Here is a 14,873-nt window from a genome sequence, read left to right as displayed (position 1 = left end):
CAACACCTGTTCGTCCTCTGCTGGGGAACACTTCACGGTGTACAACATGGAAACAATGGTGGCATCATCCAGTATCTTTTTACTTTGCTTCCAGTTGGCCTCATGTGGAATACAAATGGTGGATGGATGTGGGGATGTGCTATACCAATGGCGGATGGATCTCCAATCATTGTCTGAGCCAATCACATCCTCACAATGCTGGCCTTCCTGTTTTTACCACATCCAAGTCCAATGTGCCTTGTTGGTTGTTGTATTTCACTGTTAAAAATGTTATTCCCACAGAAGTTACCTTTTCTGCAGTATAAGTTCTTGGTTGGATATTGGCAAGCTTTGGTTCAGTATCTTTGAAATGCCATTCAAACTCAATTTGTGGAATAACTGAAACAGCTGAGCCAGTGTCCAAATCCATTTAAATTACTTTGCTTTTCCTTCTGGTGTAAGCCATATTGCTTGCCTAGTGTTAATTTTCACATTTAGATCTTAAGGCTTGCTAGTCCTTTGTCACTCTCATCATTGTCTGAATTTGCTCTCTTTCTGCATACTTATTTAATTTATTATATATAAAGATATTCTTTTCACAAAAATACAATTTTTATGATTATGTATTGCACTGTACTGCTGCTAGAAAACAACAAATTTCATGTGACATGTGTCCAAAACACCGAACAATACGGCAACGGAACATGTTCTTCAGACAACCACATCTTGTCCATCCTTGATGTTAGTTTAACTAATCCCATTAATCTGCACATGGTCTAAATCCCCCTTTTCCCTGCCTATTCAGATGCTTGGCTAAAAGCCTTATAAAAATTCTGCTAATGTACCTGCTTCAGTCACCACTCCTGGCCGAATGTTCTGGGCAAAAAAATCTGCCTTTATATCTCCTTTAATTATTCCCTCTCTCACCTTAGACCTCTACCCTATGGTATTTGATTCTTCCATCCTGAGAAAAAGACTTTGATTATTTACTCACAAATAAGAGAAAATCTGCAGATGCTGGAAATCCAAGCAAGACACACAAAATGCTGGAGGAACTTGGCAGGCCAGGCAGCATCTATGGAAAAGAGTATTGTCAACGTTTTGGGCCGAAACCCTTCAGCAGGACTGGAGGAAAAAAAAAACTGAGGAGTAGATTTAAAAGATGGGTAGAGAGAAACACAAGGTGATAGTCAAAATTGAAGGTGGAGACTGAAGCAAAGGGCCTGGAAGTTGATAGTTGAAAGAGACAGAAAGCCATAGAAGCAGGAAAAGCTGGTGAGGGGCACCAGAGGGAGTCGATGAGTGGGCAAGGAGGTAAGGTGAGAGAGAGAAAAGGGAATGAGAAATGATGAAGTTGAGGGGGGCAGTGGAATACCAGAAGTTTAAGAAATTGATGTTTGTGCCATCAGGTTGAAGGCTACCCAAACAGAATATATAGTGTTGTTCCTCCAGTCTAAGTGTAGCTTCATCACGACAGTGAAGGAGGCCATGGATAGACATATTAGAATGGGAAGTGGAATTAAAATGGGTGGCCACTGGGAAATCCTGCTTTTTCAGGCAGATGAAGCGTAGGTGCTCGGCAAAGTGGTCTCCCAATCTATGTCAGGTCTCCCCGATAATACAGGAGGCCACAACAGGGGCACCAGACGTAGTAAGTGACCCCAACAGACTCACAGGTGAAATGTCACCTCACCTGGAAGGACTGTTTGGGATCCTGAATGGTAGTGAGGAAGGAAGTGTAGGGGCAGGTGTAGCGCTTGTTCCACTTGCAAGGTTAAGTGCCAGGAGGGAGATCAGTGGGGAGGGTCGAATGGACAAGGGAGTCACGTAGGGAGCGATCCCTGCAGAAAGCAGAAAGTGGGCGGGAGGGAACGAAGTGCTTGGTGGTCGAATCCCGTTGGAGACGGCAGATGTTTCGGAGAATTATGTGCTGGATGCAGAGACTGGTCGGGTGGTAGGATCAAGGAATGACTACGCAGACGTGTGTGCGTCAACGAGTTAGACCGGCGGGAAGAGCATAAAAGGCGATCATTTTTTCTTTGGTTGCTTGATCAAGGAATGACTGTGCAGGCGTGTGGACGTCAGTGAGTTAGACCAACGGGAAGAATTTTAAAAGAAGACAGCTTTATAGAGTGGGTGATGGAGTAGAGGACGACGAAATAGAGGTAGACAGAGTAGGAGGGCTTTGGCTCAATGGGGCTTCGGCAATAACGATTCGAGACGAGGTAAGATACTTGTGTAGAATAGAATGTATGTCTGTGAGGCTTACATCTGACATCTGGGTGTCAGATGTGGGAAGTCCGGGAAACTCCCAGCCTCCTGGATGGCCACATCTGCGCCAGGTGTATCGAGCTGCAGCTCCTTAGGGACCGTGTTAGGGAACTGAAGATGCAGCTCGATGACCTTGGTCAGAGGAAGTGAGGAGGTGATAGAGAGGAGCTATAGGCAAGTAGTCACACCGGGACCTCTGGAGACAGATAGGTGGGCAATAGTCAGGAGGGAGAAGGGCAAGAGTCAGATGCTAGAGAGTACCCCAGTGGCTGGCCCCCTTAACGATAAATATTCCTGTTGGAGTACTGTTGGGGGAAGCTGCCTACCTGGGAGAAGCAACAGTGGCTACGCCTCTGGCACAGAGTCCGACCCTGTGGGTCAGAAGGGTAGGGAAAAGATGAAGGCAGCAGTAATAGGGGTTGCTGTAGTTAGGGGGTCTGACAGGCAGTTCTGTGGACACGAGAAAGGAACACGGATGGTTGATTGCCTCCCAGATTCCAGGGATGGGATGTTTCTGATGGCATCCACAATATCCTGAAGTGGGAAGGTGAACAGCCAGAGGTCGTGGTACATATTGGTACCAACAGCATTAGGTAGGCAACAGGAGGAGGTCTTGAAAGCAGAGTACAGGGAGTTAGGAAGGAAGTTGAGAAGCAGGACCTCAAAGGTAGTAATCTCAGGATTACTGCCTGTGCCACACGACAGCAAGCATAGGAATAGAGTGAGGTAGAGGATAAATGTGTTGCTGAGGGATGGGATCAGGGGACAGGGATTCAGATTTCTGGATCATTGGAACCTCTTTTGGGACAGGTGTGACCTGTACAAAAGGACGGGTTGCACTTGAATCAGAGGGGGACCAATATCCTGGCAGGGAGGTTTGTTAAGGCTGTTGGGGAGAGTTAAACTAGAATTGCTGGGGTGTGGGAACCAAACTGAAGAGACTGAGGAAGGGGTGGTTGGCTCACAAATAGAGAAAGCTTGGAGGCAGTGCAGGAGGGAGGAGAGGCAGGTGATAGAAAAGGGATACGCTCAGACCAGTGGTTTGAGATGTGTCTATTTTAATGCAAGCAGCATCATGAACAAGGTGGATGAGCTTAGAGTGTGGATCAGTTTTTGGAGCTATCATGTTGTGGTCATTACAGAGACTTGGATGGCTCAGGGGCAGGAATGGCAACTAGAGTGCCAGGCTTTAGATGTTTCAGAAAGGACAGGAAGGGAGGCAAAAGAGGTGGGGGCGTGGCACTGCTGATCAGAGATTGTGTCACGACTGCAGAAAAGGAGAATGTCATGGAGGGATTGTCTTCTGAGTCTCTGTGGGTCGAAGTTAGAAAATGGAAGGGGTCAATAACTCTGCTGGGTGTTTTTTTTATAGACCACCCAACAGTAACAGGGACATAGCGGAGCAGATAGGGAAACAGATTCTGGAAAGGTGTAATAATAAGTGGGTTGTTGTGGTGGGAGATTTTAATTTCCCAAATATTGATTGACATCTCCCTAGAGCGAGGGGTTTAGATGGGGTGGAGTTTGTTAGGTGTGTTCAGGAAGGTTTCCTGACACAATATGTAAATAAGCCTACAAGAGGAGAGGCTGTACTTGATCTGGTATTGGGAAATGAACCTGGTCAGGTGTCAGGTCTCTCAGTGGGAGAGCATTTTGGAGATACTGATCACAATTCTATCTCCTTTACCATAGCATTGGAGTGGGATAGGAACAGACAAGTTATGAAAGCATTTAATTGGAGTAAGGGGAAATATGAAGCTGTCAGGTAGGAACTTGGAAGCCCAAATTGGGAGCAGATGTTCTCAGGGAAATGTATGGCAGAAATGTGGCAAATATTCAGAGGATATTTGCGTGACATTCTGCATAGGTCCGTTCCAATGAGAGGGAAAGGATGGTGGGATACAGAAATTGTGCTGTACAAAGGCTGTTGAAAATGTAATCAAGAAGAAAAGAAAAGCTTATGAAGGATTCAAAAAAAACTAGGTAATGATGGAGATCTAGAAGATTATAAGGCTAGTAGGAAGGAACTTAAGAATGAAATTAGGAGAGCCAGAAGGAGCCATGAGAAGGCCTTGGTGAGCAGGATTAAGGAAAACACTAAGGCATTCTGTAAGTGTGTGAAGAGTAAGAGGGTAAAACGTGAGAGAATAGGACGATTCAAGTGTGACAGTGGAAAAGTGTGTATGGAACCAGAGGAGAGAGCAGAGATACTTAAAGTATTCATTACGGAAAAAGATCTTGGCAATTGTAGAGATGACTTACAGCAGATTGAAAAGCTTGAGCGTATAGACATTAAGAAAGAGGATGTGCTGGAGCTTTTGGAAAGCATCAAGCTGGACAAGTCTCCAGGACCAGATGAGATGTACATCAGACTACTGTGGGAGGTGAGGGAGGAGCTTGCTGAGCCTCTGGCAGTGATCTTTGCATCATCAGTGGGGACGGGAGAGGTTCTGGAGGATTGGAGGGTTGTAGATGTTGTTCCCTTATCAAGAAAGGAAGTAGAGATAGCCCAGGAGATTATAGACCAGTGAGTCTTACTTCAGTGGTTGGTGAGTTGATGGAAAAGATCCTGAGAGGCAGGATTTATGAACATTTGGAGAGGCATAAAATGATTAGGAATAGTCAGCATGGCTTTGTCAAAGGCAGGTCATGCCTTGAGCCTGATTTTTTTGAGGATGTGACGAAACACATTGATGAAGGTAGGGCAATAGGTGTAGTGTATATGGATTTCAGCAAGGCATTTGATAAGGTACCCCATGCAAGGCTTATTGAGAAAGTAAGGAGGCATGGGATCCAAGGAGACCTTGCTTTGTGAATCCAGAATTGGCTTGCTCACAGAAGGCAAGGAATGGTTGTGGATGGGTCATATTCTTCATGAAGGTCAGTGACCAGTGGTGAGCCTCAGGGATCTGTTCCGGGACCCCTTTTCATGATTTTTATAAATGACCTGGATGAGGAGGTGGAGGGATAGGTTAGTAAATTTGCTGATGACACAATGGTTGGGCGTGTTGTGGGTAGTGAGGAGGGCTGCCAGAGGTTACAATGAGACATCGATAGGATGCAAAACTGGGCTGAGAAGTGGCAGATGGAGTTCAACTCAGATAAGTGTGAGGTGATTCATTTTGGTAGGTCAAATATGATGGCAGAATATGGTATTAATGGTAAGATTCTTGGCCGTGTGGAGGATCAGAGGGTTCTTGGGGTCTGAGTTCATAGGACACTCAAAGCTGCTGTGGAGGTTGACTCTGTGGTTAAGAAGGCATGCGGTGCATTGGCCTTCATCAACCGTGGGATTGAGTTTAAGAGCTGAGAGGAAACGTTACAGCTATATAGGACCCTGGTCAGACCCCACTTGGAGTACTGTGCTCATTTTTGGTCACCTCACTACAGGAAGGATGTGGAAACTATAGAAAGGGTGCAGAGGAGATTTACAAGGATGCTGCCTGGATTGGGGAGCATGCCTTATGAGAATAGGTTGAGTGAACTCAACCTTTTCTCCTTGGAGCGGCGGAGGATGAGAGGTGACCTGATAGAGGTGTATAAGATTATGAGAGACATTGATAGTGTGGCTAGTCAGAGGCTTTATTCCCAGGGCTGAAACAGCTAGCACGAGAGGGCACAGTGTTAAGGTGCTTGGAAGAAGGTACAGAAGAGGTGTCAGGGGTAAGTGTTTTACGCAGAGAGTGGTGAGTGCGTGGAATGGGCTGCCGGCAACAGTGGTGGAGGCAGATATGATAGGGTCTTTTAAGAGGCTCCTGGATAGGTACATGGAGCTTAGAAAAATAGAGGGCTATGGGTAACCCTAGGTAATTTCTAAGGTAAGTACATGTTCGGCACAGCATTGTGGGCCGAAGGGCCTGTATTGTGCTGTCGGGTTTCTGTGATAAGAGGAACCCTATCCCTAGTAGGGTTGCAGGAGGATGGGTAAGAACAGATCTGTGTGAACTGGAAGAGATAAGGTTGATGGCAGCTTTGATGGTGGAGGAAGGGAAGCCCCTTTCTTTGAAAAATGAAGACGTTTCCTTCGTTCTAGAATGTAAAGCCCGATGTAGTTTAAGAGACCGCTTCGCTGAGTACCTCAGCTCCATCCGCCTGAAAAAGCGGGATCTCCCAGTGGCCACCCATTTTAATTCCACTTCCCGTTCCCCTTCTGATATGTCTATCCATGGCCTCCTACACTCTCGTGATGAAGGCAACATTTAGGATGGAGGAACAACCGTTTGGTTAGCCTCCAACTTGATAGCATGAACATCGATTTCTCGAACTTCCAGTAAAGCCCTCTCTCCCCTTCACCTTTCCCCATCCCCTTTTCCCTCTCACTTTATCTCCTTGCCCACCCATTGACTCCCTCTGGTGCTCCTCCCTTCATTTCTTTCTTTCATGGCTTTCTGCCTCTTTCGCCAATCAACTTCCAGGCTTTTTACTTCATCCCTCCCCCTTTAGGTTTCACTATTGCCTTGTGTTTCTCTCTCCCCACCTCCAACCTTTTAAATCTACTCCTCAGCTTTTTTTTCTCCAGTCCTGTTGAAGGGTTTTGTCCTGAAACGTCAATAATACTCTTTTCCATAGATGCTGCCTGGCCTGCTGAGTTCTTCCAGCATTCTGTGTGTGTTGCTCTGATTATCTACCTTCTATTTGCTTCTCACAATTCTATCTTCCACGGCGTTGCCCCTCAGCTGCCAACATTTCATAAAAAACATCCAAGTTTGTTTAAACTCTCTTTATAGCTACTGCTGTCTACTGTCTGGTGAACATCTCATGCAACCCTTTCCAAAACCTATACTCCTTTCCTTGATGCAGCCTCCAGAACTGCACACCAAAGTTGGCCTATTCTGTTTGACCTTCCAAAGTCTAGCACCTTACACTAGCCTGGATTAAATTTAATTTGCTATTTTTCCGCTCACATATCCAGCTACTGTACATTTTTTGACAATCTTCCTCGCTATCCACAATTCGGCCAATTTTTGTGTCATCTGCAGATTTAAAAATAAGCTGAACTACATTTTTCTCCAAATCTATTTTTCTTTCATGAGCAACAGAGGTCCCAGTACTGATTCTTGTGGAACGCCACTGGTCATGGTCCCAGAGTCAGGAAAATCCCCTCTGCCACTATTCTCTGTCTTCCATGGCTAAGCCAGTTTTCAATAGTCTGCTGTCTCTACCAGTCCCATGTGTCCGCATCTTCCAGATCAACCTACCATGAGAGATCTTGTTGAAAGCTTTACTAAAATAATCATTCAACCATACATGAATACCGAAAAATAAATAAAGCAGCCTTCCTCCAGGTGCAGGATGCAAAACATAGTACCAACGTTCATGCACAGCACAAGGCATAGAGCACACACTGTATAAGGTAGCAGTAAATATATAATCATGCAATAAATGTACGTATATTCCCTAAGTCCCTGCGTGACATGTCCTGTGAATTTATGATGCATGGGTGATATCAGCAAGAACAAGTGGTTCTCAGCAGTCCGTAGACAAATGTACATATGCATGCAATCCAGCATGGATGCTGTGCCACGCCACCTCTGGCGTCTCCCCTCCTGGACTGCTGCAACAGGCAAGCTCGCAGAATGAGGCCTAGTTGAGGTCATGTAGCTCCCCTATCATTAGCCTCACCAATAAACCAGTAAACCACACTCACGGTAATTTACATTACCAATGTCAAACATGGTCTTGTGATCGCAGGAAAAATGTCCAAGAAAATCACTCGCTGTTAGACTGCACATAGCCTTCGCACTCCAAGTCCAACTCTGCCACCAACGGGCAATTCGCTTTTGGAATAGACCTGCAGTACTTGAAGTTCTTAATGCCCAGCATTGTCTTGTGATCGTAAAAAAACACTTCTTTTAAAAAAAAGGCAATATGCCCTTGAATATCAGCATACCACTCTCTGATTGTACTACCCTCCATGTCTTTTTCATTGTTGAACACTGAAGTGAAGTATTTGTCTAGAACCTCATTCACTTCCTTCGATTCCAGACATAAATTCCCTCCTTTGTCCTAGTCTCTTCTTAATAGCCATCTTGTTTTTAATATATATATAAATGCTGTGGGATTCTATTTAATCCTACTCACCAAGGATATTTCATAGCCTCTTTGGTGCTCCTGATCCCTGACTGAGTTCTTTCTCACGTCCGTATTTCATGAAAGCCCTGTCTGAGTTCGGGTTCTTAAACTTACATATGCTTCCCTTTTCTTTTTGACTAAATTTGTTAACCTTGCCTCATTTTTAAAAACTTGCCGAGTATGAATACTATTCCTAAAATCTCTCCCATTGAAACTCCAATTTCTTGGCCAGGCTCATATCCTAATACAAGGTCTAGTGTGGCCTCTTTCTGGTCAGATTATGCCACATGTTATATCAAAACACCTTCCTGGATCCATCAGATACATTAATATTTTGTATATTTATTTGAATGTTCTATATATTGGGTATTGATGTAAACTACCAGAGATAAATACAACCTTTAACAGTGTTAGTGATTGCTTTTCCTTCATGTATAACGTTATGAAATTTTTGTTGTGTAACCTAGACTGTTATTTAATTTCTCATAACCAGCTGACATTTGCACCAATATCGAACCAATCATTCTTCATCCTTCAATTTATTCATCTTTCAAATGAGACAAGATAAAATTGTGGTTGGCAAAATAAAATACAAACAATATCTTAAAGATCATCACCTATCACTCTCTCCTCAACTGGATCTACCTATTGTTTGCCAACTCTTGCACTGCCCCTTCCCCTCCACCTTTTAAAACTGGCTTTCTCCCCCCTATCTTTCAGTTCAGATTAAGGATTTTGACCCAAGCTGTCCAACAAATAAGTTGCTCTAGCAGTTTGGTTTTAGCTCCAGATCCCAGCATCTGCAGTCTCTTGTATCTCCTCTTAAAGATCATTGTTTTCTTTTCAAAAACTTGTCTGATTTTAGGTTTGCATACAGAAAAACTATAAATTGCTTGTGTTTTGTTGTTAGAACATATTCTATCATCTGAATTCCCTGGTTAGAACCTGCCTTCTATCGTATACTTCATATTCAGAAACACTGACTTTCTAATAATCTGAAATAATGGCATAAGTTACTGAATATGCACAACAGATGGCTTAGTAAAGTCAGACCTTTAACTCATTGTATTGTTTTTCAGATACCTCTTTGTGTTACAGCTTAGACAAGATATTCTGTCTGGAAAGTAAGTTGATGTCAGACCATCATGTTTTTTTCATGTAGAGCCACACACAGTTGATTCCAAAAAATATACTCTATTTAAGTAAGTGATTTTTGTATATTTAGTATCCAGCCTGTCATGTTATGGCTATTATTGCAAGAACAAGTGTATTAAAAGATCTGAGTACATTTAAGTTAGTTAATTTCTTAACACAGCTGATGACATTTTCAGTTGAATCCACTGAATGAGGGAAGCTTACAATATAGTTAGCCTTTGAACAGTTGTGTAATGGAACTACATAATAAAATCCAAACATTCTTTAACTTTATTATTTTTTGCAGATTGAAATGCCCCTATGAAATTGGTGTAGAATTAGCTGCTTACTGCCTTCAATGTAAGTGGAATGTCACTTCTGGAAAAAAGGATTGAATGTTATTACTGCTTTTTGATGTAGCTGTTTAGGAGTCTTATTGAATTATTTGGGAGCAATACAACTTTCTGACCCACAGTGTGAAAGCATAGTACATCTTGTAAAAATTCTCAATTAGTACCTGCTTATCATCAAGGAGGCCTTGTAATGCCAAGACCTTGACTGAGGCCACTAAAGTATGTTAATCCATGATTTTATGATTATAAAATAAAAAGGACATCAATTTAAGGATATGTATTAGTTATGATATACTGCACATTACAAAGCTAAGCTGACCACTGCTGAATATTCTTATTGATGGATATGCAACAAGAACCCCCATTTAAGTTTGGCCCCAAACTTAAAATAACTGAAGCTTTTGCTGACAAATTGATCCAGTAGTTGTAGCACCAAAGAATCTAAAATTGGTCCATTTACCAGAAACATGTAACCAATTATTTGCTACCACTGATGAAGATTAGATTAAGTAAAGCAACACACACAAAATGCTGTGGAACGCAGCAGGCCAGGCAGCATCTATAGGAAGAAGTACAGTCAACGTTTCGGTCTAAGACCCTTCGTCAGGACTCAGATTATGTTTTGTGGACTCTCAATTATCTTCATTCGTAGAAAGTTGATTGAATAATTTTCATAAAAGAATCAAGAATCATAGAAAAATACAGCAGCCGAAATGAGGTCTTATGTTCTACCTCATCCATACTGACCGTAATGCTATCCACACTATTACCCTTTGCCCGATTAGACCCATAACCTTTTATGCTTTTTATCTAAGTACCTGTAAAAGTGCCTTTGAAATTGCCATTGCATCTGCTTCTACCAGTTCCACCAGCAGCTTGTTCTGGAGTTCACCATCATTGTGTGAAAAGCCTGCTCCTCAGATTTCCTTTACGTTTCTCCTCGCTCACCTTAAACATGTGCTCCTGAATTCTAAACTTCCCTGCCCTGAAAAAAGATCTGACTATTTCTATCTATGCTCCTCCTACCTTTATAACTCCCTATAAGGTCACACCTCACTCTCCTTGCCTTCCAGTAAGAATAAACCCAGCCTTTACAATCTCCACTTATAACTACAGCCCCCCATTCCAGGCAACATCCTGGTGAATCTCTTCTGCACTCTCTCTATTCCTGTCATATTCTTCCTGTAGTGTGATGAACAGAAATATACACTACTCTAATTACAGTCTTACCAATGTTCTGTACAACTGGAACACAATATCCCATTTCTTATCCTCATACTTATATCTGCCATGACTGTGTTCAAAATAATATCCCACTTTTTATCTTCAGTGCCTTGGCCTATGAAGGCATGCATACCAAATGCCTTTTCCACTATCTCTTCGACCTGTGTCATCACTTCTGGGGATCAATGAACTTGCACCTGAAATTTTCTGTGTATCTCTCTAAGTCTGGAGGTCTATGCTATCTATTTTATACCTGTATGTTCTAGCTGAGTTTGACCTCCCAAAATGCCTTAACTCATACTTGTCTTGATTAACTTCCATCTGTCATCACAGTGTCCAATTTTCCAGGAGATTTGTGTCCCACTATATCCTTAGACCAGCTTCTTTGCATAATATAACTCCTCCAAGTTTCATGTTGTCTGCTGATTTACTAATCACACTCTCTACGTTCTCATCCAAGTAATTTATATACAGTATATGACAGACAATATAGGTTCCTGCATCAATACCTGTAATACATCACTTTTTACAGACTTCTGGTCAGAGAAACACCCATTCACCATGGCCCTCTCCCTGCTGTCATCAGGCCAGTTTTGGAACAAGTTTGCCAACACACCTCAGGTTCCTTGTGTCTTAATTTTTTGGACAAGTTTGCTATGTGGAATCTTGTCAAAAGCCTTATCAGAGCTCTTGTAAACCAAATCTACTGCTCTGATTTCATCATTTCTCTCAGATGCCCCCTCAACAAAACTCTTACCAGGTTTGTGAGACATCATCTACCCTGCAGGAAACCATGTTTAGTCTTTCTAATCAATCCCTGCTTTTCCAAGTGAACATAAGTACTGTACCTTAGAAACTTGTCAAACAACTTGCCTACCAATGATGTAAGATTCATTGGCAACCTGTGATGGATTCCATCTAGCACTGGAGATTTGTTCTCCCTAATATGCCCCATTATGTCTAGTACACCCCCCCCCCCCCCCACCTGGCCTAGTAAGACTGTCTGCACACTGCTTTAGAAAATCTTTTGGATTGCTTTTTATGAATTCCTCCTCATCAAAGCTCCTTAAACAATATCCCAGTCAATACCAAGAAGATTAAAATTCCCTGTTTAAATTCAATTAGTATTATTACCTCTACTGACTACTGGGAGGCACATCTACATGTGACCATCCCTTTTATTTGTTCCTAAATTTTATCCATATAACCTCACTGTCATTCTGGGTCTCACCTTATTGCTTCGCTTGTTTAAACCCTTCAAGGTAGCATTAGCCAAAAGGGAATATGTCCCCCTCCGGTTTAGTACTTAAATAGGTTACCCCTGTCCCAGAAGAGTTTCCAATGATCCAAAAACCTGAAGACCTTCCTTCCACACACCTCTTCAGCCACACATTTAACTGTCCTATCTTCCTGTTTATATACTGACCGGCACATGGCATAGGGAATAAGTGTGAGATTACCATCCTAAAAGTTATGCTTCTGGGAGTAGGGGTGGGAGAAAAAGTTAGAGTGTGTGGATGTTCAGGGGGAATGAAGAACAGTAGTTTGACAATCACAGAAATTGATAGTCACTGCTGGTTAATAATGGGAAGGTGAAGTCTACGGGTTTTCCAAAGACTTCCGTTTTTAAATTTAATGACATATTGTTGATCTATGTAGTACAAGGTCTTGTCTGTTTAATTAGAAATCTTGGGATGTATTTGTATCAGTATGTATTGACAATAAGTTGTTTGATGACTGCTCCAATATGTTTTTATATTGCTGAAACTAAAACCCTATCTGGAAAGAGTTGGAATGTAGCATATATTAGCCTGCCGAGATGTGGGCACAATATAGTGGAGTGTTTGCAGGTTCAGTTTAAAGAACAATAAAACGCAGAACAGGAATTTTCTGGCTCAAGATGTCTGTGCAGACTGTAATGCCAATTTAAACTAATCCCATCTGCCTGCACATGGTCTGTATCCCTCCATTCCCTTCTTGTTCATGTGCCTGTCTTAAACATTGCTAACCGCTCCACCTCCTCCCTGGCAGTTAGTTCCAAGCGTACAGCACTTCCTGTGTGTGGGGAAACTAATCTGCCACATGAATCCTCTTTAAACTTTTACAATTTCACCTTAAAGTATTGACATTTCTGCTGTGGGAAAAAGATTCTGACTATCCAGCCTGTCTACCCTTCTGATTTTACATACTTCTGTCTGGTTGCCTCTCTGCTTCCGACGCTGCAGAGAAAATAGTCCAAGTCTGTTCAACTTCTTATGGCTAAAACACTAATCCAGGCAACATTCTGGCGAACCTCTTCCTCACCTTCTTTACAGTCTTTACATCTTTCCTGTAAGTATAGAATATAGAACAGTACAGCATAGGAGTTCCATTCAGCCCACAGAGCTGTGCCAAACCAGCTAAAAAGCAAATCAAAATCACTCAAACACTATTTCCTTCTACCTGCACCACGTTCATATCCCTCCATCTTCCTTACATCTATGTGCCTATCCAAAGGTCTCTTAAAAGCCTCTACTGCATTTGCCTCTACTGCTATATCAGGCAGCACATTCCAGGCATCTACCACTCCCTGAATAAAATATTTACTGCTCACATCCCCCTTGAACCTATCCCCTCTCACTTTCAATGCATGCCCTCTGGTATTAGACAATTCAACCCTGGGAAACATACTTACTCTCTGCCCACTCTATCCATGCCTCTCATAATCTTGTAAACCTCTGTCAGATCTCCCCTCAGCTTCTGGTGCTCCAGAGAAAACAACCCAAGCTTATCCAGTCACTCATCGTGTGTTTGCTTTGAACCTAGTTTTGGAAGCTTTACATATTTTCCCTTTTTTTTTCCTTGACTAAATTCATCACCTCTCTGGACATCCAAGGTCTCTTATTTTTCCATCCCCCTCCTTCCTTCTAACAGGAACATACCTTTCCTGTACTCTGTACAATTGATCTTTAAACACCCTTCACATGTCTGATGTGGACTTACCAGAGAAAAGGTGTTCCCAATTCATGCTTCTTAGTTCCTCCTTAATGCCCTACCCAATTTAAAACTCTCCCACGAGGACCATACCTATCCTTATCTATAGCTATCCTGAAAGTTAAGGAGGGTATGGTCACTGTTCCCTAATTGTTCACCCACTGAAAGGTCAGTCATCTGGACAAGCTCAGTATGTCCCCTCCTCTCACTGGACAGTCCGCATATTCCTGGATACACTTAACAAATTCTGCCTCGTTTAAACCCCTTGCACTAAGAAGGTCGCAGTTTATATTAGGGAAATTGAAATCCCCCATGACAACACCCTATTATTACACATTTCTTTAATCTGATTACATATCGGTTCCTCAGTGTCCCAGTGGCTATTAGGGAGATCTGTATTCCTGAGCTCCACCCAGATTGACTCAGTGTCTGACCCCTCCAGGTTGTCTTACCTGAATACAGCTGTGATATTGTCCCTGATTAGTAGTGCAACCCCCCCCCCCCTCTTCTCGCCTCCTCCTCTATCTTTTCTAAAACTTTGAAAACCTGGTACATAAATCACCCATTCCTGCTCCTCCCCAACCAAGTTTCAGTAATGGCTACAACATCATAGTTCCATGCTCTAGGTTCATCGCCCTTATCCATAATACTGCTAGCATTAAAATATATACACTTCAAACTGTCTGACCCATCACACCTGTTATTTCAATTTTTCCTTTCAGTACTTTCCCTGGCATCTACCTTCTGGTCTGATCCTTCCCTTATTGACCCGGTGCTCTGGTTCCCAGCCCCCTGCAAAACTAGCTTAAACTGTCCTGAGTAGCATCAGCAAACCTCCCAGCCAGGATATTGGCTCCCCGATAGTTC

At 42.7% G+C, this 14,873-nt stretch overlaps 1 protein-coding gene across 1 annotated transcript in view; it reads left to right on the top strand.

Moving 5' to 3' along the window:
* The window catches only part of LOC140195704 (band 4.1-like protein 4B), a 283,259-nt gene that overhangs the window by 136,337 nt on the left and 132,049 nt on the right, over nucleotides 1–14,873 (top strand). Inside the window, exons 5-6 of the mRNA XM_072254417.1 lie at nucleotides 9,402–9,446; nucleotides 9,764–9,816. Coding sequence (XP_072110518.1) covers nucleotides 9,402–9,446; nucleotides 9,764–9,816 — 98 coding nt within the window. The remainder of the gene's footprint in view (nucleotides 1–9,401; nucleotides 9,447–9,763; nucleotides 9,817–14,873) is intronic.

Source organism: Mobula birostris, chromosome 3 (assembly GCF_030028105.1).
Source record: "Mobula birostris isolate sMobBir1 chromosome 3, sMobBir1.hap1, whole genome shotgun sequence".
Taxonomy (NCBI): Eukaryota; Metazoa; Chordata; class Chondrichthyes; order Myliobatiformes; family Myliobatidae; genus Mobula; species Mobula birostris.
Note: the sequence above shows the minus strand (reverse complement) of the source record. Positions and strands in the feature narration are given on the sequence as shown.